Source organism: Rattus norvegicus, chromosome 9 (genome assembly GCF_036323735.1).
Source record: "Rattus norvegicus strain BN/NHsdMcwi chromosome 9, GRCr8, whole genome shotgun sequence".
Taxonomy (NCBI): domain Eukaryota; kingdom Metazoa; phylum Chordata; class Mammalia; order Rodentia; family Muridae; genus Rattus; species Rattus norvegicus.
In genome coordinates this window covers 73,992,285-74,017,836 of record NC_086027.1, presented here as the reverse complement: position 1 = coordinate 74,017,836, position 25,552 = coordinate 73,992,285, and the positions used below count along the sequence as shown (strand labels likewise).

General features: G+C 43.7%; 1 protein-coding gene across 5 annotated transcripts in view; it reads left to right on the top strand.

The window, feature by feature from the left end:
* The first annotated feature begins 11,222 nt into the window (after positions 1-11,222).
* Cryga (crystallin, gamma A) overlaps positions 11,223-25,552 on the top strand; it is a 30,701-nt gene continuing 16,371 nt past the window's right edge. The window contains exons 1-5 of one of the 5 annotated variants that reach the window (XM_063267733.1): positions 16,854-18,024; positions 19,561-19,642; positions 21,171-21,253; positions 24,241-24,328; positions 24,704-24,775. In XM_063267733.1, the coding sequence (XP_063123803.1) occupies positions 17,984-18,024; positions 19,561-19,642; positions 21,171-21,253; positions 24,241-24,328; positions 24,704-24,775 (366 nt within the window). In that variant the 5' untranslated portion in view covers positions 16,854-17,983. Of the gene's footprint in view, positions 18,025-19,560; positions 19,643-21,170; positions 21,254-24,240; positions 24,329-24,703; positions 24,776-25,552 lie in introns of all 5 variants that reach the window. The other 4 variants (XR_010054633.1, XM_063267738.1, XM_063267735.1 and 1 more) reach the window with 4 other exon arrangements.

The following is a 25,552-nucleotide window of genomic DNA, read 5'->3' as shown; positions in this document are numbered from 1 at the left end:
GAGGAGAAGCCCTTGGTCCTTTGAAGGCTCAATAGCCCAGTACAGAGGAATGCCAGGGTGTTGAGGTGGGAGTGGGTAAGTTGGAGGGGGAACATACTTATAGAAGCAGGGGGAGGGAGGATGGGAGAGGGGGGAACCAGGAAAGGGGATAGCATTTGAAATATAAATACGGAAAATAGCCAATAAAAAAGGAAAAAAATTAAAAGTAAAATAAAAACAAGGACATCATGAATTTTGCAGGCAAATGGATGGAGCTAGAAAATATCATCCTGAGTGACGTCATTTACCTTTTAAATGAAATCTGAGGGAGCTGATCTTGGGTCAGCTTCTACCCTAAACTGGAACACATTACAAACTTACCTCATGCCCTTCCTAGAGTTGCTGATATAGGATCCTGAGCTGCTGACTCAGCTCAAGATGACTGATTCCCTCCTTCAACCGAGGGTGTTGCTGACACAGCCTGTGTCCTGTCAGACACATGCTTCCAGGCAGCTCTTGAGAGATATTCAGAATTGTAACGCACAGCGGCCGCGCTTCTCGGCACCATTGTGTACAGGAGTCGAGTGTAACAACTAAAACACACACTTGCACGCTTGTGGTCTGGCGGGACTGCCTCTTTTAGGTGACTGCTCAGAATTCTGTGTTAGATAAAGAAGATGCCCCAGCCTTCATCTTGTAACTTCAGCAGGACTAGCAGTGTTTTAAAGACATCGAACAGTCCTTGGCTAGCTTTTTGAACTTTCAGTCCCTTGCCTTGAGGAAGCTATGGCACCTTCCTGTCCATAATACTTGGAGTTAAAGCTTTAGTTTGACTTCTGTATGTTTTCCTGGTTGGCCTTGCTTTGTTGTGTCTGGAAAAAAAAATGTATTTCACCTCGTTCAGCTCTTCAGGAATTTAAGCTTCAAGATGCATGGTAACTGAATCACGTTTTCCTATTTGGGGGATCACTAAAATTTTGTCACTTTCAATTTTTTCAAGACTTTTCCCACTTCTTAAATAATATTTGGACAACACAAACTTTCCGGATAAACTCCAAGATCTTTAAGTAACATGATAGAAAAATAGCTTTGACTCTGTGCTTTGATTCTAATATTTTAAAGCTAGTCTCGTCTACTTAAAGGTTCACAGATTCTCTCTTGGCAATTACTGGTTTTGCTGGGATTGCTCGGTGGGTTTCCAGCCACTCTGATCATGCTTGAAGTTTTAATTTTTTGAGAAGAACCTGGACGTTGGTCATTTGTTTATTTGTGCAAAAGCTGCCAGGCCCTGTACTCTTCCATGAAGACTTACAGCTTGGATCTCAGCCAGAGTGTGAATCTGGTTTTTCCATCATTGAGGAAGAACATTTTTTTTTCTCTCAAGTATTTTCACTTCCTTATATTTGCATGTGTCCTTTACTCCTGATACACGCTTGGAAAAGCTGTGTCACTCGGAACCCACAACCTTCCAGAAGGAACTTCTTCTAGGTCAGACAAGTCCAATGACTCCATTTGCACAGCCGGGGTTTGAGTCACTGTGTTTACTCCCGTGTTTTCGTGTGGTGTACTGTGACAGATACATCTTTCAAAATTTCCTCGATGTTAACTTGCTCCTCTTTTTTTTTTTTAAGAATGTATTGTTTAATGTCCTAAAGCTTTGTCAAGATAAGCATCATCCCTATCTGCATATTGAGTGTTTGACATTTCCCACAGTTGTGGTGAGATCTCGGGATCTGGTGGTGTCAACACCACACGGATAATGCAGGCCTTTGCCTCAGGTGGTTATGGGGAAAGTATCAGACTGCAGTGTCTGCCTCACAAACTCCTAATTCAGGGCACGGGGTAAGGGGTTAACTCACTGTGAAGATCTCAAACTCACAGAGATCTGCCTCCCAAGTGCTGGGATTAAAGGCTTGTGGCACTGCCCAGCTTTTGTGCTTTGACTTTGTAGTTCATAACTCTCTAACTGATATCTTCTCCACTTAAAATACATTTCTTTACAAAGTAAATCTTTGGCGCTGAAGAGATGGCTCAGCAGTTAGAGCACACACTGCTCTTCCAGAGGACCTGGGTTGGTTGCTCCGCACCCACATCAGGAGGCTACAACTGCCACGTTACTATCTCTGATCCACACAATTTAAGGCAGACTGGTAAATTCTTTCACCTATTTGACCTGTGGATTCAGCAAATTTTGATTTACGGAAGACATCCTCTGAGGTCCACTGTCCCAAGCCGTTTGTTTCTTCCTCCTTTCTCTACCTCTGGACCTTAGGTGGCTACTCTAGGATTGGTGTGGGGCATTCTTTTGAAATCTCACTAGTGAGGTCAAGAGGCTGGCAGGACTGGGGTGGTCAGGAGTTGTCGATTCTGTAGCTGCTAGGGATATGTGCCTCTTTTCAAGCAAATCTACAATATTTTCCGCCAGAATCTCTCAGGCAAAATTCACACTGACATCAAAAGTCTCGTTGCACACAAAAACCTTAATTATAAGGCCACTAATCACAAATGCGTCAGAAATCACCAGAAACCACATCAGAGCTGCAGTGGGAAAAATCTGTGAGCCAGAGTTATCATTCTAATGCTGTTTTATTAACTCCGATAAACACTTCAAACTGATGCTCTATGGTGTGCAGACAACTCTGCTTTCCCAAGAATCTTTCCCCAACTTCTGGGCCCAACACACACACACACACACACACACACACACACACACACACAAACACCATACACACACACACACACCACACCACACACAAACACCATACACACACACACACACACACACACACACACACACACACACAAAGAGAGAGAGAGAGAGAGAGAGAGAGAGAGAGAGAGATGCGCACACACCCCATTTTTTTCTCTTGTCCTTACTGTCTAAGGATTAAATATTACAGATAGTTGACTGGCTCGGTAAGCCATGGCCAACCCAGACTTCAAGGTAACTGCCATAGATCATAATAAATCAAGGACTGAACCCTGAGGGCTAATGATTTGGTATCTTCCAAAGTCTAAAGTTCTAGGTAGTATTTCAGATGTTGCCTGAGGGTTTCTATTGCAACACTGTGTGCCTGCCATGCCAGAGAATTACTGTCAGCGTCTGTGGGTGAAATGGTTATGTCTAACAAGGTCTTAAGGAAGGCTCAGAGTCCTTGAGGGTGTTCTCAGGTCTTGGAACACATTCTAATCACTTCTATTTGTCTGCTACTCCTGCAAAGGTTAACCCATAGACATTTTGAAGATGATAATGTTTTCAAGAGGAAAGAGTATGGTAGGAATTATAGGATAATCAATTATAAATTAATGAGTATAATATTTTATTTTAGAAATAAAGAAGAAAATGGTTCTACTCTGGAGCTAAGAAGGAATACTTAATAGAACCATAATTTATATTAAGATATACATTTACAGGTAGAGAAGAGTAGAGGTGGGGCATGGTGAGATGGGAAGTTCTCTCTCTGTGTATGTCTTTCACTATTTCTCTCTCTTTCTCTGGAACTATAAGCTTTTACACATGACATGTGTATACACAGGCACACAGACACACAGACACACAGACACACACACACACACACACACACACACACACACCTCCTAATGGGCTGTTGTTATCTTCCACACTCACCAATGGCTAACCCAACAGTCTGTCCTTACCCAATCTTGGACTTAAACTCTCCAAACCTGCGAACTAAATAAGCCTCATTTCCTTCCAAGTCAGATGCATTATATGTATATATGTAAATAAAACATGTTATTTAAATGTATATAAATGTATGTGTATGAATATATATGTGTAAATATACATATACATTAAAAAAGAAAGAAAGCAGCACCCAGCACCTTAGCAGGGCTCACTAAATGTTGACTGTGATATGTATCTTAGCTAAAACCTATCATGCTACTTTGTGGAAGTCACCTGATCATTGGCATACGCCATTGTTATGCACCATAGGCCAGGCTCTCTGGTGGGAGCTGAGCCTGTCCTGGAGGAGCTGGGAGAAGCAACGTTCTAATGTGCCAGTCACTTAAACCACAGGTATGCATTCTCTAGCTCTCACAGACTGGAGACTGCCAAAAAGAAAAAGTTTGATAATTTAGTGCCATGGTTTCTGAGAAAATGGCTTTGAAATAAGAAAAGACCTCAATCAAAGCATGAGTTGAATCAGGTCTTAAAATTTTTCAGACAGTTGTCACTAAGACTATACCTGTAGGTCTATATTTTCTAAAACCTACTTTAATACATGTAATTATATGCTTGAACCTCCCTTCTAGCCCACCACCCTCCAGAGGTAGTGGAAAGGAAGGTTAATAGGGTAAAGGAGGATGTGGACATGTTTAGAATAGTTCTATGGAGTGAATCCTATCTGCATTGTCAGGATACCAACAGGTCAGTTCACCCAAATCAGCAGCAGTAGCTTCATCCACTTGCAGACACCATTCAAGAATCAGCAATGGTAATTTGGTCCAGAAGAAACTGCGAGGCTTTGTCAATCAACCCGTGTCCACAAAAGTGGCAAGAAGCCACTGGAACACAGCCAGAAGTTCTTTGGTGCATTTCTCTCTATGAAGTTATGACAGACGATGACCAGCAAAGAGTGGCAAGGTGGACCAACACTACACAGCCTCATCCACTGTCTGTTGGGTTATATTTAAACCCTTTCCAAACATCACACGTTCTTTCAAGCATCCCCACTAGCAAAACATCACGTGTCCTTTTCCCAGGCTGATTCCAGAAAGTACCATGTGTCTGCGCTCAACAACATCATCCCACATGTCTGCCTCAGTAAAATATCCTCTCATATGACAACTTGCCAGAAAAACACCAAATGACACAACTGATTTTCCAAAGGAAAAGAAATTTCCACTTCATACACCAGTTAGGTACATTTTCCCCAGAATGAAATGGGCACAGAAGAATTCTCTGGAGAGATGCTAACCTGGGTTTTCTTCACACTGTTTCTCCTTCTCTTTTATGTTCCCCCTTTGCAGACCACTGTAAAATCTGCAAAAGAATCAGTGTAACTGTAAACACTGGTGACAAAGCCAAGCATTTGGAGGGCAGTAAGATCAATGAGAATGTTTTTCTCTCCACCAGCCACAGGAAGGATTTGTTTTTTACCTCAAAGTGCCACCAAACAAATATTAAAACAAGTCATTATATCCTTGTTTAGTAGTTCCCCATGAAGCTGGCCTCATGCTTCTAAACATGGCTGTAGCGATGGGGGTCTCCAAAAGTAGAGATAATAGCGGCTATGCTTCTAAATGTTCTTCCCCCCACAACTTACAATGGACCCATGACTACTACTTAGGTCTCTCTTCCTTTATAAAATTTTGCATCAAAAATAAACACAGAAGAATACATCATAAGTATGTAGATTGGTGCATCTTTATAAGCTGTGTGCAGATCCCAGGACTGCACCCAGAACCATCCGCTTAGTGCCCCTTCCCCTTCCTAGTCTGACAGCTACTGCCTTGACTTTGAACAGTTGTGTTCTCTCTCTCTCTCTCTCTCTCTCTCTCTCTCTCTCTCTCTCTCTCTCTCTGTCTCCCTCTCTCTCTATCTCTCTCTCTCAGGTTTATATGCATAGGTCAGGTCCTACACATTCTTTTGTGATTGCTTTTGTTAACACCATGTTGGTAGGATCCAGCCTTACAGCCTACATTGTAGCTTGAGCTTTCTGAGGATTTACTAGTGTAGAATAGAATGGTCTACACCATTCACAAAGGTATTTCCTTCCTCTCGGGGCACCAATGAATGTCTTCTTGTGACATCAAATATCTTAGGACAACTGACCAGGCTAGCTATACTTTATTCCAAGAACTGGAAGACCCACGAAGGAATAATCTGGGACATCTGCCTCAGGCTAAGTTTTCTGAAGCACAGTCCCTTGGGTCTTCAGTGAGGTGGCCGCTGGCATGTACCTTAACCTATTGGTGCCCCTGGGGAACTTTTCTTATCTCTCTGAGTCAAGGAAAAGATTACCAGATAAGTCCAAATCCCTTCTAATGCTCATAATTTATGATTCCATAGTTTCAACTCAGGTGCCATGACTACCTGTCTTCATGAATAGCCCAAGTTCTCTTCCCTATCCTGTGCTCCCCCTGAAGCCAGACCAGCTGGTAGAGAAAAAAAAGTAGCAGCCTTCAATGGAATCAATGAAACTAGTCTGGTTTTTATTTGCTATATCCAGCAAGTGCATTTGTATTTAAATCTAGTAGGGGATGTCTTAAAAGCATACTGTGTCTGTAACAGAACATTTCTTTATCGGTGTTGTAATAACTGGTGTGTCTAGTAAGCTAAATCTATCTAGAAGGAGAGAGGAGGGGAAGTAACAGGGAGTGGCTCCGCTGGCCCCACTTATATTCACCTCACACCTGACTGAAAGGATGACATCAAACCAATTTGTCTCCATTTAGGAACCAGGCCTGATGTTGAAAAGGCTAAGAACAGACCATAAAATCTAGAAATGAGGTTATAAAACCTCCTCCCAAAGAACAGCCTGGGGATAACCACAGGAATGGGGAACTATCTCATCTCAGAATGGGCCATCTGAGCTGAGCAGCTCTATCTCGTCCTATGGTTAAACGTTCACAACACAGGAATGCAGACCACAGACCACTGTGACCTCCTAGCACCCACCAATGAAACTTGGCCTCCTGGAGGTCCTGGCAGTCTCCCTACAAATAGATGATGACTAGGGTCTATGTTGCGGTGGAGGTGCCTTCTGTGTTTTAGCCTTGGTGATTTTAGCAATTTTAAACCTGTCAGCAATATCTGATTTTAAGAATATAACAGTGTGGGAAGATGGTCACGTACCTTTAGAAGTCTCAGGAACTGAAAGTTCAGAGATGGAAACGTTTCACACCATCAGGATCCTGATAAACTCAATGGCTGCGATAAATTCAATTGCTGTATCCATTAGCTCCCAGTAAATAGGAGAGAAATTAATTGCAGTTACTAACAACATGACTGTTCCAGAAAAGCCTTTCCCCCTTTTTGGAAAAGTTTTGTTTAGCATGATTCAAAACAGTAACGATTCTTTTAGAAAGATCATAGACAAGTTCCATCAAGGTGAACAAACTTATCAAGAGTTAACTATGGTTACAAAAGTTTCCTTACTAATCTGAGGGGCCATAAATATAGAGTTTAAACTTTATTATGACAAAGATAAATGATGAATACATACCTGGTGCCCACAAATCTGGCAGTATAACTGCAGTTTTTTAAACTGTTGTTTGCAGTTGAGAATTGTTTCCTAGACTGTACGTTCTGCTTTCCTCCTTGCAAGGGACATTTGGTTGGGTGATGAATAAGAGCTGGATGATTGCCAATTATGATGTACCTGTTCTAACTGCTTAAATCTATGCCAAGAAGTAAAGCTTTTTGCGGCAGCACACACCTCGAGTTTGTGTCTGTCTGTCACACCGAATCCCTTCTCTACCTGAACTCCAAGCCTTGGTTCCTCTGCTGACACACTCCCCTGGGTGGTCTGTGGCATTCCTCCCCCTTCCCAACATGGATCAAGTCAATGAAGGGAAAAGTCCTCCCTTCAGTCTAGAGATGCCGCCAGCCAGAAGCCAGGAATCGAGTCTACACACTGTTCTGACAGAGGACTCCAAACCAGTAGGATGGTCTGGAGATGACGTAGTGTTGCTCAGTGGCAGAGCATCTGACCGGCATGGTTCAGATCCTGAGTGTGACTTACAGAGTAATAGGAAATGTAGAAAAGAACTCTGCCTTCAAGAGATGTGTGGAGAAGCGGCAAGCACTTTTGTTTACTGAGTCATCTTGCCAATTTCCCACCTTATTTTTTCTTTTGATTTTTTATTGGTTATTTCATTTATTGACATTACAAGTGTTATACCCCCTTCCCAGTTTCCCCTCCACAAATTGCCTATCTCCTACCCCATTCCCCTGCCTCTATGAGGGTGCTCCCCCAATCTTCCACCCACTCCAGCATCAGTACCCTTGAGCCTTCACAGGACCAAAGGTCCCCTCTCAGTGATGTCCAGTAAGGCCGTTCTCTGTTACAAATGCAGCTGGAGCCATGGGTCCCTGCATGTGTAGTCTTTGAATGGTGGTTTAGTCCCTGGGAGCTCTAGGGGCTCTGGTTGGTTGATATTGTTGTTCTACCTATGAGGTTGCAAACCCCTTCAGCTCCTTCAGTCTTTCCAGTAACTTCTCCATTGTGGTTCTCGTGCTCAGTCTGATGGTTAGCTGGGAGCATCCTCATCTGTTATTAGTAAGGCTCTGGCAGAGCCCCTCAGGAGACACCCATATCAGGCTCCTGTGAGCAAACACTTCTTGTCATTAGCAAGTCTGGGCTTAGTGGCTGCATATGGGATGGATCACCAGGTGGGGCAGTCTCTGGATGGCCTTTCCTTTAGTCTCTGCTCCACTCTTTGTCCCTGTATTTCCTTCAGACAGGAGCAATTCTGGGTTAAAATTTTTGAGAAAGGTGAGTGGCTCCATCTCTCTTTTTTTGGGGGGAGGGCTTTTTATTTCATTGAGACTTTAATATTTTTGTATCTTTTGCTAGTATCGTTAGATTTTTTTTATCTTTATTAACTTGAGTATTTTTTATTTACATTTCGATTGTTATTCCCCTTCCCAGTTTCCAGGCCAACATTCCCCTAACCCCTCCCCCTCCCCTTCTATCTGGGCTTCCCCTCCCCATCCTCCCCCCATTACCACCCTCCCCCCAACAATCATGTTCACTAGGTGTTCAGTCTTGGCAGGACCAAGGGCTTCCCCTTCCACTGGTGCTCTTACTAGGCTATTCATTGCTACCTATGCAGTTGGAGCCCAGGGTCAGTCCATGTATAGTCTTTGGGTAGTGGCTTAGTCCCTGGAAGCTCTGGTTGGTTGGCATTGTTGTTCATATGGGGTCTCAAGCCCCTTCAAACTCTTCCGTCCTTTCTCTGATTCCTTCAATAGGAATCCCGTTCTCAGTTCAGTGGTTTGCTGCTGGCATTCACCTATGTATTTGCTGTATTCCGGGTGTGTCTCTCAGGACAGATCTACATCCGGTTCCTGTCGGCCTGCACTTCTTTGCTTCATCCATCTTGTCTAATTGGGTGGCTGTATATGTATGGGCCACATGTGGGGCAGGCTCTGAACGGGTGTTCCTTCTGCCTCTGTTCTAAACTTTGCCTCCCTGTTCCCTGCCAAGGGTATTCTTGTTCCCCTTTTAAAGAAGGAGTGAAGCATTCACATTTTGATCATCCGTCTTGAGTTTCATTTGTTCTAGTCATCTAGGGTAATTCAAGCATTTGGACTAATAGCCACTTATCAATGAGTGCATACCATGCGTGTTTTTCTGTGATTGGGTTACCTCACTCAGGATGATATTTTCCAGTTCCAACCATTTGCCTACGAATTTCATAAAGTCATTGTTTTTGATAGCTGAGTAATATTCCATTGTGTAGATGTACCACATTTTCTGAATCCATTCCTCTGTTGAAGGGCATCTGGGTTCTTTCCAGTTTCTGGCTATTATAAATAAGGCTGCGATGAACATAGTGGAGCACGTGTCTCTTTTGTATGTTGAGGAATCTTTTGGGTATATGCCCAAGAGAGGTATAGCTGGATCCTCAGGCAGTTCAATGTCCAATTTTCTGAGGAACCTCCAGACTGATTTCCAGAATGGTTGTACCAGTCTGCAATCCCACCAACAATGGAGGAGTGTTCCTCTTTCTCCACATTCTCGCCAGCATCTGCTGTCACCTGAGTTTTTGATCTTAGCCATTCTCACTGGTGTGAGGTGAAATCTCAGGGTTGTTTTGATTTGCATTTCCCTTATGACTAAAGATGTTGAACATTTCTTTAGGTGTTTCTCAGCCATTCGGCATTCCTCAGCTGTGAATTCTTTGTTTAGCTCTGAACCCCAGTTTTTAGTATGGTTATTTGTCTCCCTGCAGTCTAACTTCTTGAGTTCTTTGTATATTATGGATATAAGGCCTCTATCTGTTGTAGGATTGGTAAAGATCTTTTCCCAATCTGTTGGTTGCCGTTTTGTCCTAACCACAGTGTCCTTTGCCTTACAGAAGCTTTGCAGTTTTATGAGATCCCATTTGTCGATTCTTGATCTTAGAGGATAAGCCATTGGTGTTTTGTTCAGGAAATTTTTTCCAGTGCCCATGTGTTCCAGATGCTTCCCCAGTTTTTCTTCTATTAGTTTGAGTGTATCTGGTTTGATGGGGAGGTCCTTGATCCACTTGGACTTAAGCTTTGTACAGGGTGATAAGCATGGATCGATCTGCATTCTTCTACATGCTGACCTCCAGTTGGACCAGTGGCTCCATCTCTTAACCGGGCACCATGCCTATCCACTGGATATGGTCTCTACAGGTTCTCTCTCCCCTTTGTTGAGTATTTAGGCTAATGTCTTCCCTGTTAGGTCCTGGTTAGCTCTTGGGTCCCTGGCATCTGGGACTTACTAGTGGCTAACCTCAGCTCCCCCTGCCCCACTGCTGCTCCTCTTCTCCTTTCAAATTCCTGACCCTCTGTACTTCTCCCCCATGTCCTCCCCTGTCTGAACTGTCCCCCCCCTTTTACACTCCCCTGTCCTTCCACCTTGTTTTTTTAAGGTAGAATCTTTTGCTGGACCCAGAGCTCACTGATTTGGCTAGACAGCCTGCCAGGCCTGCCTCACACAGGGGTCCCCTTGTCTGGGCCTTCCCAGTGTGGGAATTAAACGTGCACACTTAGGTATTAATGTGGATGCTGGAGAACGAGCTCAGGTCCAGATGCTTGCACAGTAAGCACCTTCCTAACTGAGACATCTCTGTAACCCAAAGTCTTTCACTTAAAAAAAAACAAACAAAAAAAAAAACAAAATAAGAATCCTACTTTTAAGAGCTTGGTATAGAAGGGGAAATGAGAAAAATCAGGAGTGGCTTTAATCAGAGGGAGGGGAGGTTGATGCAGAAGGAAAGGGAAGAAACAAAAATAACACAAAGGATGTCTGAAAAAGCAGATCTGAGGAACTGTAATTTTTTTATTTACCAAAATTACATATGTTACGTTTGTGTGTGTGTGTGTGTGTGTGTGTGTGTGTGTGTGTGTGTGTGTGTACAGATATAGTTTAAATGAAGTTATCACACTTGGATTGGCAATGCTCCCCCAAGAACCATAGACTACCTAATAAAACCTCCAGGACCAGGCGTGAGATACCCTCTTTCAATTTTTTTTTTTTTGTTCTTTTTTTCGGAGCTGGGGACCGAACCCAGGGCGAGATACCCTCTTTCAAATCGCTGGTCATGGTTATCCCCGAGACTCCTAAAACAATACAGGTAGGCTACTGCTGTTGCCCTTGGTTGTCTCCCAGAGGGTGAAAGTAAGTCCCTGTTGCTGAAGACACCATTCACTTCAGGCACAGGACTCAGGATCCCAGCTGGATCTGGCCTGAAAGTCTCCTCCCTGAGGACTGGCTTTCAGTGTACCAGAAGGTGCTATGTAAGCTCCTGAGGGAGGCAACCAGTAATCCTGCCTAGCAGGGGTGCCTGTGATCCCTAACAATGGCCAGCTTCACAAGATCCTCAAATCCCCAAGGAAGCAATAGTGACACTCTTGCCTGCACAGTAATCAACAGCTGTGTGATTGGACTAAGGACCACTAAACAGGAGGGAAATCATGCCTAATACTAGAACTCTAAACTTCCAACTGCCTGGGAGGTCATGGACCTGAGAAGTGAACCTTCTACCACACTAAATGCTACCCACATAATGGTAAATACTTATCCTTATACTCACAGATACGTATAGCTCCCCTCATACACACACCCTTCTCTTTGCAATAGATGGTTCCATTCAAGGAAAACGAAAATGCTGAAAACACAAAGAAGAATTGTCGTAGAGAGCCCAGACCTAGTGGATTTATCTACAACCCAATTCCTGGACATTAAGACTCAGGGAACACCATGTTAAGTGGGGCAGAAAGATTATAAGAGCCAGAGAAGCAGGAAAGTTGCTGTGGGATTGTGTCTCCTAGAAATGGCAGAGTAGCTTCTGCCACTGTGATACCTCAATAATAAGGTTGCCAAAACAAGACATAAACCAGGCCAACATCAATAGGCATGGTAACATGGAAGGGGGAAATCTCACGGGGACGTTAGTCTTCCCTAGGGAGGAGCTCTCTGTCTGGGTAATTGGCTATCCAATACCAAGTGGTCAGCCCTGAAATTATATACGTACGTAATGCTAAAATGAGTATGAGTGTGTAAAAGTGTCTGTGTGTGTGTGTGTGCGTGCACGCACACACATGTACGCACATGTGTTTAAAACAAAGACAAAGAGGCCGAAGAATGTGTAAGGGATACACGTACAAAGTTTGGAAAGGAAAAATGATGTAATTATATTTTAATTTTTAACCAAAATTGGTCACCTCTAAGATGTTTCAGTGACAGGCTGTTTCCCATCTCCATTCATCTTTTTTTAATGAAATGAAGAGAAGCTTTCTCTAGCTAAAGCTTAGGGTAGCTGTGTAATGATGGAGTACCCCCCTGCCAGGATGTCCCCCAGTCTTCCACACGCACCCTTTATTACCAACCTTCTTTGTATATCAGAGCCCTTGGAAGAATTTAAGGAATATAATACCTTGGCCTCACTCTCAGGGATTCAAAGCTAATGTTTCTTCAAGTTTTAAAAATTCCTCAGGTGGAACATACAGCCAAAGTTCAGATCCACTGATGCAAATACAACCGAGATGCTCCCACAGTCTCTAATCCTCCAGACTTGTCCTGATGTGCCCAGACATGTCTAATTCCTAAGGTAAACAGACTCTAGAACGTCTGGTTTCTTTTGTCCATGGAGAAGTTTGTAAACTCTATACTTTTATGCAAAAAATACTCCATCCCCGTATGATGGCTTGTTATATGCCATGGGTGTGTACAGTGCCCCACTACCACGCACACCAAATACAAAGGCTAGAATCATAACCAACTGTGACAGGAGAGACCATCTGTTCTACACCAATCCTGAGCTGCTCTGAGCCTAGCACACCCCACAATGCTGGGCCCAGCCACTTTGGAATTAGAGAACGTAACAGCAACAGGAAGGTCACTGTTACCTTCTCCCCAAAGCAAGCAATAGCAGACGGTTCTCCAGTGAAGCATAGCCTGACTTCTCAGGTGAGAGGAACCTCTTATCTGGAGAAGAGTCAATGACACAGGAGCAGAGAAGCGCCTCAGCGGCCTGTGCATACCGCAAGATCACAGAATCTCTGTCCATCATATTTCACAATGACTATCCACTCTTCCAAAACTCTTCATGAAAACACTGAAGCTTACCTGTATCTTTGGGTCTTCATTTCATTATGAAGCCTCTCATGTCATCTAAAACATATTAGCTAAATTAATACCTTTCTCTTATTGTTATGTCTCAATTTAGGAAGTTCTCAGCCATGAACCTTACTATGCATGAGGAAAGATATTTTTCTCACTAATACAGTCAAGGGGGTGGGTGATGATGAATATAAGTGTTTATAGGTTGTGGCTACCGTGCTCATGGGCAGAGTGTTTGCCTAGAACACACAGGCCCTGGGTTCCACTCTCAGTAATGTAAACACAAAGAAAGGGGAATTGGTAACATGTCCTCAGCCTAGGGGCAGTATATCCAACTTAGTGTGTGTCCAGTGGCCTGGAGAAGGCACATGCAGCCCATGGTCAGACATGGAGATGTTGTCATAAAAGTAAAGAGATGTCCTCCGCAAGCTAAGCAAGGGAACATGGGTTATGGATGAGAGTGTGCGGGCAGGGAACAGGCATCAGGAGAGAGGTACTAATGTGTCCTAGTTTGGTTTTCTGTTGCTGAGATAAAACACTGTCCACTGAGCTGGGGAAGAAAGGGTTCGTTACATCTTACAGATTAGAGTCCATTAATGGAGAGATACCAGGGAAGGAGCTTGAGGCTAGAACTTGGAGGCAGGAACTAACGTAGAAACCATGGAGGGATGTTGCTTATCAGTTTCCACCTCATGGCTTGCTCTGCCTGCTTTCTTATACAATGCAGGACCACTTGGCTAGGGGTGGCAGCACTCACAGTGGCGCTCTACCCATGAGCATTATAGCCACAGCCCACGCCAATCATTAACGAAGAAAATGCTCTCACACACCCGCATGAAGACCGTCTGGTGAAAGCAACCAATCAACTAAGGTTCCGTCCTGCCAGATGATTCTAGTCGGTGTTTAGTTGTTCAAAAACTAAGTAGGACATGGGGCTTTGACCAGAGGAGGTGGTTTCCACGGTTTTTCATGCCATGAAGTTGAATCATCCCTAAAGACTGCTTGAGTGTGAGGGAGCCAGAGCTCCAGGGGCTTAACTCAGCAATCCTGGCTGACTCCTGGATTCCTCCATCTGTAGCCAAATGCTAGTTTGGAAAAGAAGAAAGGAAAGAGGGAGAGAGAAAAAGAAAACCTGGGGAAGTGGCTTCCCCTTCTCATCTTGGTTTTCTGTTTAATCATTTAGCTGGCACACCTATTACTACTCAGGTGAAAAGATATGTGAACCAAAGGTTAGGACCACAATTCTGTCTCAAATACACACATGTCCCCTTCGTCTGCACCCGGGAGGAGATACGGGGATGCTTATAAAACTATTTTCATCTAGTCAGTGTTTCCTAGCAACCAGGCAAAAGCATCTGTGTTCAGGATGACTTTACGCATCAGCTCAAGCCATCCAAACCTCAAACCTGCCTGCAGGTACTGGAGAGGACGGAAGCGCTGCGTTCAGTCGCCAGCTGGTGAGACATCGGGGTCGGGGTTTGTTAAGGGCCTGCACCTGATACTACATAGCAGAGGTCTGTATCACCATGATAAGATTGTGGAGAGGCTATCTGCTTGGAATATGCAGATATCCCATAGTTCCCAGGATTCCTTAAACTATGGGGACTGTGACTTTGGAGAGGCGGGGCTATGAAAAACCTAGAGGCTGAGGCAGCTGACCACTTTCCTGTACCTCTTTTGAGTGTGTTTCCAGCTAGTGGCCTTGATCCCTTTATAGCTTTATGCACAAAAGAAGAATGACTGGGTGGCTGGGCTGTGATGGAGAACGACTTTTGTCCCAGTACTTGAGAGATAGAGGCAGGCGCATCTCTGTGAGTTCAAGGCCAGCCTGAGTTCAAGGTCTACAGTGCTAGTTCCAGGACAGGAACTCTGTCAGGCAAAAATCATCTCTAACTGAATGAATGGTCTATGCAAATGGCTCTCTCTCAACCAGGCAAAGCTGACAAATTGCTGTAAACGAGTTCTTGAGTTAGCCAGACCTCGCCAAGCAGTCCATGCTTGTTTTACAGAGGAAGAAATGCACCCCCTTCCCAAAAAAATTCTGGAAAGTTTATTTGCATAAGGTGACACAGCTAATCAGTAGCCTTTCAAGGTCTTCTGACCTCCAGTCTAGTGATCTAGAGGTTGTAGGCATTCATATTTTTATTATCTAAAATATTATAAATATGATATATCTTTGGAAATTATACCACACTGGGATAGGGGTGCTAAGAGAAAGTTGGTACAGGCTTATAATTCATAAGTTTGAAAGATAAAGGGCCTGCCCAGAATTGTAAGACTAAAATTAAAGTAAATGCTAAGACTTTTTGCTTGTTAGGCTTCAAAGCTAATGATATTGCTTCGTACCAAGATATTGAGCCCACTTCCTGTCAAGAAATCAAGCCTGCTTTCTAGTCAGGAACTGGAATAGGACAAAATCTTATGAACATGTGCTTTTATAAATTACTGAATTAAAAGAATTTTAACATATTCCAGTCATCATGGAGTGATAGAATGTAGTGAAGTTAACTATACATACATACATACATGCCTGCATACATACATACATGCATCCATACACATAGATGTATATTTCTTTGGTGATACCAGAGACCGAGAGCCAAGCAGCTTGACCATGGTCACACAATCAGTTGTAGAGGGGATGCTGCATCCCAGTTCCTGTCTTCCCTAGGTCAGGGCTTTTTTTCCTTCAGACCATGAGACCTCCTTTCTGACTCACAGCAAGTAAGCTCTCCTGCCTCTCCTGATCAGAGAAATGACAGTGCCTTTGGAATTAATCCACCTATGCAGTACTTCTCCACCTCTGCACACCCCAGGCCTCACAGGCTGAAGCAGAGGCTGCAGCAGGAAGAAGGAGTCTAAGCAGTCACCCTGGCGAGGAACTCACTCAAGTCAGTGTCGGCCTGCGTGCTCTCCCCCTATTGTTAGAGACCAACTCAGGTGAACCTTCGTGATTGTGAGCTCCAGCTGTCTGCCAAGCTAACTTTCCATTTATCTTCAGAGTAAGAGTTTTAAAGCACATGCACAATTTAAGTAGTCTGTCAACATTTCCGTTGCATCTATAGTCAGTCTTCTCCAAGGAAGCAAAACCAGCAGTGTGTGTGTGTGTGTGTGTGTGTGTGTGTGTGTGTGTGTGTGTGTGTGATGTTTATGTGTATCTGTGTGTGTGGTGTGTGTGTATATGTGTGTGTGTGTGTGATGTTTATGTGTATCTGTGTGTGTGGTGTGTGTGTATATGTGTGTGTATGTGTGTGTGTGTGTGTATACAGATGTAGTCTGTACTAAGAGCTACTAAACTACCACAAGTAGGAATGAGACAGAGACAGAGACAGAAACAGAGACAGAGACTATGAGTGATTTAAAAGAATCTGGCTCTCATGCGTGTAGAGAGAGGTTCCCTTGGTCATTCTGAATTTGATGGAGGAGATGCACAGCCTGGAGACCCCAGCAAGAGTGGCAGTTAGAGTCTAGGCTGTCTGCTGGTAGACTTTCTTCTTGTTAGGAAAGGTCAACTCTTGTTCATTCAAGGCTTTCCACAAGTTAGGTAGGGCTGCTCAGATTATGGAGGGAAATATACTTATTTTAAAGTATAGTTTAAATTATACTTATTTTAAAGTATAGTTTAAAGTTTAATGTATAAATGTTTAACTCATTTAAATGTTTTTTCTCATCCAGAAAACAATTTTATAAAAACATCGGAATAGCACTTTCCCAAATATCTAAAATAATAGTAATTCAGCCATGACGATTCAACAAGCTAGCCATCACAAAATGCTCCAAATTTTTTTAAAATGATACAGGCGATGCTGATAGATTTTGTTTGTGGTCATATTTGTTGCTGAGTTCCTCCTTTTATTAGTAACGATTGGTGTGTGTCCATTCCATAGCTCCTTTGATCCCATAACCTCATCTTCGATTTCCTGTTCAAAGTCAAGGTGGGCACTAGACACATTTGCCACTATTGTGTGGACTGTAAATGACCTCCCAGCTACAGGGAGTCACAGACAGTTCCATCATGAGCCGTTACTCTGTCGTGAACTCACTGGGAGTCACTGAGTCACTCCCACACAGGATAATTCGGTGTTCAGATCAGAAGTCGGTGTGTTAGGGTGGTTCTGCCCAGGAGCCTTGTCAACTGCTCCAGGAACCATATGTTTTTCAAGGTAGAGTACTGTGAGGATGCACACACACTGAGTGTGAGAAAAACTTGAAAGGGGGTGAGTGAGACAGCTCAGCAGGTCAAAATACTTAAAGTCAGACCTCAGGACCTACCTGTGCTCCATCCCTGGGTCCCACATGGTGTGGTGAGAGAACCATCTCCTGACATTTGTCCTTTGACAGCCACACTTGTGCTGTGGCACATTCACACCTGCACTCATATGCAAACACAAAAAAATGAGGTATTTAATAAATCTATTTTTTTTTAATTAAAACTTGAAAGGGATAATCTCTCTCAGATGAGCACAAAGATCAGGGCTAGCCTCCAGGTCACTTTCTGCTTGAAACTTGCCGGGTAAGAGGCCTGAATTCTGGATGGTCTTGGATCCCTTCCACAGCCTTAAACTCCATGACTGGTATTTGTAACAACAGCATCCCTAATTCGTATCCCCTCTGATTTGCTGCTGTAGTTTCTAGGCTTGCAGAAATTGCTCTTCCTAAAGGCCATCAGCTGGACAGCTATCGAGCTGCAGATACCTGCTTAGCCACAGCCTTCCGGCATGGAAAGGAGGCTTGTGAAGCAGGAGGTGAAACGGCTGCTGTGAGTATTGCCGAGAATAACTTTCCGTTTCTGGCCCTTGCATTTGGAATGCTCTCCCGGATGGTCTGTAGATTGGCAGGTGGACAAAAAGCTAAGGAGGGATCTCCCTGTTCTGCCTGTGCGGGAGAAAGCCAGCAAATGCTTTAGTCTCTGTCTCCTGCCGCGCAGGCACATGCGGTACAGGGCAGGATGAAGAATCTCTTCAGAAGATGCTCCTGCAGGAGCACGCATGTGCAAGGCATCCCTTAGAGCCTAGGAGGACAGGATGCACCTCTGAAGTGGGCAGCACTTACTGGCAAAGATATAGATCCCTTAATGTGCCTTGGGGCCCAGCATCTGCTGCTTTCAGTGCAGAGCTTAGCAATCAAACGATCCGTCTCCATTTTTTTTTGACTTCCGACTTTTTTGAATAATAAAGAAAAGATTACGTTTCCCATAAATTTTCCCCATCCCATCCAGTTTTTCTTCCACCCGGTACTTTGCAAATGTTGGCGAAAAAAATAATCACAGACCGTACAACAAGAAGTCATATTTTCTTTCGTATACATTGTTGGCACTACATTAATATGTTCCTCACCAAAGATCTTATTATAGATACCATCAAATGTCCTTTGTCTGCCTGTGAAGGTAGTGTCTTTACTAGAACTTTAAGGAATTCTGGAATAACATGTATGGAATTCACTCGTGTTTACATGTATGTGTTTGAACGCTAAGATAACAGCAACAGCAACAACAACCACAAAAAAAAAAAAAGAAAAAAAAAGAAAAAGAACCCAATAGTTTAAAAGACAGCAGCAAAAAACAATAAGAATGACAACGCTGACGAGTATGGTGGTAATGTCTTTAATCCCAGTAGTTGGGAGACAAAGGCATGTGGAGTTCTATGAATTGAGGCTGGCTAGGTCTAGGTCTACAGAATCCTGGGATAGCCATGACTCATAAAGACCCTATCTCAAATAAATAAATGAATAGATAATAAGTAAGTAAATAAATAAGTGAATAACTAAATAAATATTTTCTTGCTGCACATGCTAACTTCCAGCAGAATGTCCAGTGCCAATGTGTTCCATGGGAAATTTTACCAAAAAATGTACGCTTTATTATCATGGCCTCTCCTAAGAGTACAGATATCCACAGGAGCTATGTCTGCTTCTGTCTGCTGAGTATCTGGGTTAAAGGTGTGCACTGCCATGCCTGGCAGGAAATCTTCATTTTATGCAATGGATCTTAGCCCTCCTCTTGCAAAAAATCTTTTCTGCATGCTGGCATTTTGAATCCTTCCTTCTTTACTGTAAATTATTCTAACAATACATTTAATTTTAAGGTGAATGTGATTAAGCTCATTGTGATTAGATATTTTAAACCTGAAACCCTTGGAAATCACTATGAAAGCCAAAATTGAATATTAATAGCTACTAGGCCATCTATTGCATTTTTGTCTTGGGGGGTTTCAGGGGCATCGGGAAGAAAGCCTCTTTCTGAGGATGGAACCCTATGTTGTTCCCAATAGTTCAATGCTGCTCTCTTGCTTTTAAGGGGAGAGTATATTGGAATCAGACTTCGGGAAAATGAATTTGATCCAAAAGGAAGAGGTCAACTCACCTTTCTAGATGATATGGTAAACTAAGTCATGCGCAACTCCCATTGCATTCTGTGTGTGGTAAGGGGAGAGGACAGGTATCAAATGCATATGTAACGCGCACACACATGCGCGCGTGCGCGCACACACACACACACACACACACACACACACACACACACACACTCGAGCACCCTGTCTTCTTCCTAATGTTTTCCTCATCCTAAGGTTGTCTCTACGAGCATCTTTACCCACTAAATCGGAAGCAGAAAGAAAATAAACATAGTCAAGAAAAGATTTTTAACGTAAACGACTGAGATAAAATGTTAGTTCCCAATGTTAAGACCTTGACAAAAGTAGCAATAGTGTGGTTCTAACTATAAGTGCTCACCATCCTTGGCGTTAGTGGGGAAGGCAAGGTGATACAGGATCCTAGAGCTCATGGTGGTTTTCAGACTGAGCCCCGGCTCATGTGAAGCTCTGCTCTTGAGCTACACAGAAATTGGAGAAGACACCACAAAAAGATTTGATCCAAAGGAAATCAGTTAACTCAGTTTACCTCCTGCCCATGTGCTATCCTCATGCTAAGAGAGTTGTGTCTCTTCTTAGTTCCCTTCTGAGTAAAGCCAGAGTTTGTAGCTAAGCCACACATCACACAGAGGCATCAAACAGATCAGAACTGTGCTTCTCAAACTTTAATGAGGTATTGTTACAGCGCCATTTTTATTCTGGAGGTCGAGGTCGGGTTTGTATTTCTAATGAGCATGACCAGTGTAACTGACCCAGCATCAAACTCCAGATGAGGTTTCGACAGAATGACCAGGCTGCAAACCCCTTATTTATTATTTAGGTTGACATTTTACTTCCCTGGAGAATATTATTTCATGACTAAGGAATTCTTAGAACCTTAAACAAACCCAGATCTGTCTTTGCCTCCCTGGATGTGGGCTAGAAAGAAAATGTCACTAGTAAGTGGTAAACATACTTACTAAGTAAAAACTTACAAACTACCAGGGCGAAGGCCATCACTGTAATAAGAATCAACATGCAAACTGACTCTCAGTTCTGTACCAGGGGTGAGGCTCTCTGCCTGTCAGTCACCTCTGTCTGGTCCATTGCTCCTGCTTTGTCCTCTAACAATAAACCGGATTAGAAACTGTTCTCTGTAGCTTTCTTTCCCCACCTTCTCCTTTTGCCTTTTTAAAACTTAAGAAAATGGAGTCCCAATGTTCATCAGTGACTCACCCAAGAATATACTGGTAATCCTCAGGGGGAGATCTCATTCCCCAATTCCCTGTTGAGGGTTCTTTCTATTCTGTACTACACACAGCAAGTAATTGTTTAGTGGGAGATAAGCTTAATTCTGAAACATCCCTAGCTGACTATCAGGCTATAACTAGGGATTCCCCCCTTTCTACACACACACACACACACACACACACACACACACACACACACACACACAGTTGAAACTTAGCAGAGGACGGGCTTAGCAGTACCATTGTTCAGGAAGTTGTTGCTTTGCCAAGGTCTCATCCTACCTCTGCTTTCTACTTCGTGCTTCCAGGCCCACTATGACTTGGCCATCAGTGTTGCTAGTCAATGGCTAGATCACTCAGAAAACTTAACTTGGCTCCAGTGGGAGAAAGTGTAAGTTGAAATATGTTTGCTGTTTTTTGTTGTTGTTGTTGTTGTTGTTGTTGTTGTCTGTCTATTTAGTGTGAGTGGGGAAACATATATGTCCATGTCATTCCTGTGTACAGGTGTGAGTATATGCAGAGGTCAGAGGTCAATGTCTTTCTCTGTCACTCTTCATCTTAGTTGTGAGATAAGGTCTCTCTCCCACTGAATCTGGAATTCACTGCTAGCAAGCCTATCTGGGTTAGCAAGTGCCGGGTAGCCTACTGTCTCCCTCCGTCTCCCCTGCCCTAGGAATGCAGGCTGTGCCACTGTGCCCAGCTTTTTGTGTGGATGATGGGGGAAGGCACCACACTCAGGCTCTCAGGTTTACACACTTTACTCCTGAGCCATCTCCTCTGTCCTCATGGTTTTTTTCCTTTTAAAACACTACTCTAACTGATGGAGCAAGTTGCAACCCTATCTGACATCTTCCTATGAGGCACTGTGAGGTAGAAGCACAGAGCTAGCTTCCTGCTCCAGCCAGAAGCCTGAAGATACACCACAGCTGCAGCTTGGGACCTCATGGGGACGTTCACATATTTCATATTTGTAATCACTGGTTTCCGTCAAGGTCTTTAAAAAGATGCTTCTCCGAAGAAGCACACCTTCACTGTATTGTATACAAGCTACACAGTGGTTAGTTCTATAGGTAAAGACTGACGTTACTTCCCAAGGACTATTTCACAGTTTCTGGAGCATGTCAGCGCTTGAGGCTCTGGGATCATTTCCTTCCCAAGATTGTCAGCGTTTTCCTTCAAGTGTAGTGATGCAGTCGATTCACTCAAGCAGTCGGGACAGGGAACGGAGAGGCACGGTCAAATAGCTCAGTCCAAAGTCCAGACATTGTTTCTATTCCTCCCGCCTCAAGCTCCAAGTGAGGAACTGACAGCAATAAGCAGGAAATCCAGTTTGAACAATCTTAAGGAAGGAACAAGAACAAGGGGTGGAGTGGGGCGAGAGAGTAGGGAGAGAGGAAGTGAGGGAGGGAGGATTGATTGCCTCTAGATCTGAAAAGTTTGTGACATGGACTGTTGGGCACAGGAATTCAAAGCTCAGGTGGGTGAGATGTCTCAGTGGGCAAATGACTTGCTAGCGAGCCTGACTAACGAGCCTGACTAACCAGCCTGACTATCTATCTGAGTTCAGCCCACTGGGCTCACATGGTGGGAGGAGAGAGCAGAGCGAGCTCCCTCAAATGTCTTCTAAGCTTCACAGGAGCTCCTCAGTGAAGCAAGCGCTGGCCCTCCTACACACACAGACACAGAGACACACAGACTCACAGACACACACACACACACACACACACAGACACACACACACATACATACACACACAGACACACACACAGACACACACAGACACACACACAGAGACACACACAGACACACACACAGACACACACACACATACAGACACACACACACACAGAGACACACACAGACACACACACAGAGACACACACACAGACACACACACAGAGACACACACACAGACACACACAGACACACACAGAGAGACACACACAGACACACACACACACAGACACACACACATACACACACAGACACACACACAGACACACACATACAGACACACACACAGACACACACACAGAGACACACACAGACACACACAGACACACACAGACACATACACACAGACACACACACAAACACACACACAGAGACACATACACAGACACACACACAAACACACACACAGAGACACATACACACAGACACACACACACAAACACACACACAGAGACACATACACACAGACACACACACACAAACACACACAGACACACACACACAGACACACACACACAGAGACACACACATACACACACATACACACACACACAGACACACACACACACACACACACACACACACCAATTAATGTGATTTTTTTTTGAACATCACTGGCTGCTACCAGGTTCTACCTCCAGTATCTTTCTTCTGGGTGGACATTATCATTATTAACAAGGTTCAGTCCAAACCAGATGGATTTAAACAAACAACAAGCAAACAGAGCATGTCTTAGTGTCTGTTTCCTGATTTGTCTGGCCATGGGACACTCCGGCAAGACCAGTTCTCAGAGTCTAGGAATATTTTCAGATTCCCTACAGGTATGCAAGCTTACAGTGAGGTGAAACAGGTCCCCCTAAGCAGACAATGAGGAGAAGCAGGTGAATACCTTCTAGCAAAGCCATAACCACTTACTACAGGAGCCATCGATATTTATAAGTTTTAGTGAAAACCCACAAAGAAGAAAAATACATTGCTTGGTTAGAAAATTAGAAATTCAAAGTAAGACTGGTTGGTGGTGGTGCACACCTTTAATCCCAGCGCTTGGGAGGCAGAAGCAGTTAGATCTCTGAATTCCAGGCCAGCCTAGTCTACAGAGTAAGTTCTAGGAGATCCAGGGCTACACAGAGAGATCCTATTTCAAACAAACAAATGAACAAACAAACACACAAAAAATTCAAAGTACATGTTCATCAACAGAAAGTCAATCATATTAATCCTATTTAAAAAGTGGATGACACACAGCCATTGTTGATTACTTATGGATTAGCGTCACACCTTAGCTTATGTCAAAAGGAACAAGAAAAGGAGCCATAAAATGGAGAGAACAGTCAGCGCTTACTGTACAAGCAAGGACACCTGACTTTGATCCCCACACCTACATAAAATATTGGGTGAGGTGGCACAAATTTATAATCACGGCACTGAAGAGGCACAGACGTGGTGCTTGCTGTCTGGCCAGCCTAGCCTAGTGAATGAATCCCAGGTCCCAGTGAGTCCCTTACTCAGAAATTCCAAGGTGGGTGGCTCCAGAGGATGTCATCCAAGGTTGACCTCTGATCTCCACACGCATGTGCGTACACTCACACACACCACCTCCAACACATGCCCCCCCAACTCGTCTCCCTCCCTATTTCCTCTTAGGAGAGCTCCACTTCATGACAGACCCGTGTATCCGAACCGAAAAGAGCGAGAAGCACTGATCTTATCCTCCTACGCCGGAGTCTTGATGGTGAGGGAGAGAGCACTGCATGTGTACACACTTTGTGTCTTCTAAGATCGTTTGGTTCTAGTGCATACTTACATGGTTTTAATATTGCTTCTAAATGCCTTGGATTTCCTCACCGTAAAATGTATTATTTTAAATGTGTAATGAAAAATTCGACTGCCATACCATATCGCGAAAAATATTTATGGGAGATGAGAGGGGAGGGAATAAAAGGAGTAGAGGCAGTAGTGTCTGGAAAACTTGTCACTCATTAATTTAGAAATTATTATCTAGTTGCTGTGTTACCTCACACCATACTTGATCCACTAGAGCTGCCGTAACTTTGTTTTATAATAAAGAAAAGGCACGGTGTAGCGACACATTGTTTTTATTTCACAGAACAGTATTCCAATCGAAGAAGTCCTTAAAATTTATGGGGCCAATTCTTCTGCCAGTCCTGATTCTACCAAGGTAAGCATGACACGGGACTGTTGGTACCAGGGATGTATATGGGCCTGTTTACGGTATATGCTAAGCAAGTGCTCTACCACTGACATATATTCCAAGCTATAAACACAGATACATATGCACGCCTCTTTATGTGTATGTATCTGTGCGTGGTGTGTGTGTGTGCTGCTGGGGACACTGCTCAGAGTCCTGCACGTGCTAAGCATCCATTCTACCACTGAGCACAGTCCATAGCCCCAGAATGAGGTTATTCAGCATATACATTTAGGCTGTCAGATAAATAACAATTTTATGTCAAGAAGTCAAAACTGAGATACTGAGATTGCTTGGCAAGCAAAGACTCCTGTGGTCAATCCCCACTCTCTGATTCGATTCCTCAAACCTATGTAATGGAAGGAGAAAACCACTCCTGGAAGCTGCCCTCTGACCACACGGATACCTGTGCACACACAACTGCTCACCCCACCCCTGAATAAACAATTGTAGTTTTAATAAAGGTAAAAACCAGAAGCAACCACATCCTAATTGCGTCACACATGCTTATAAAATGCCCCCTTTTAAGTAGAGTAGCACATGCTGGTGCGTTTTGTGTAACCCCAGCACTTAGGTGAGGGAGGCAGGAGCATCAGGAGTTCAAGGTCATCCTTGGCAACATAGAGAATTCAGGCCAGCCTGGGCTACACGAGGTTCAGTATTTGAGAAAATAAAGTATTCTGGATGATTTTCAAGCAGTTCCATTTTCACAGCTTGAACACTCAGTAAGAATATAAAAACTGGGTG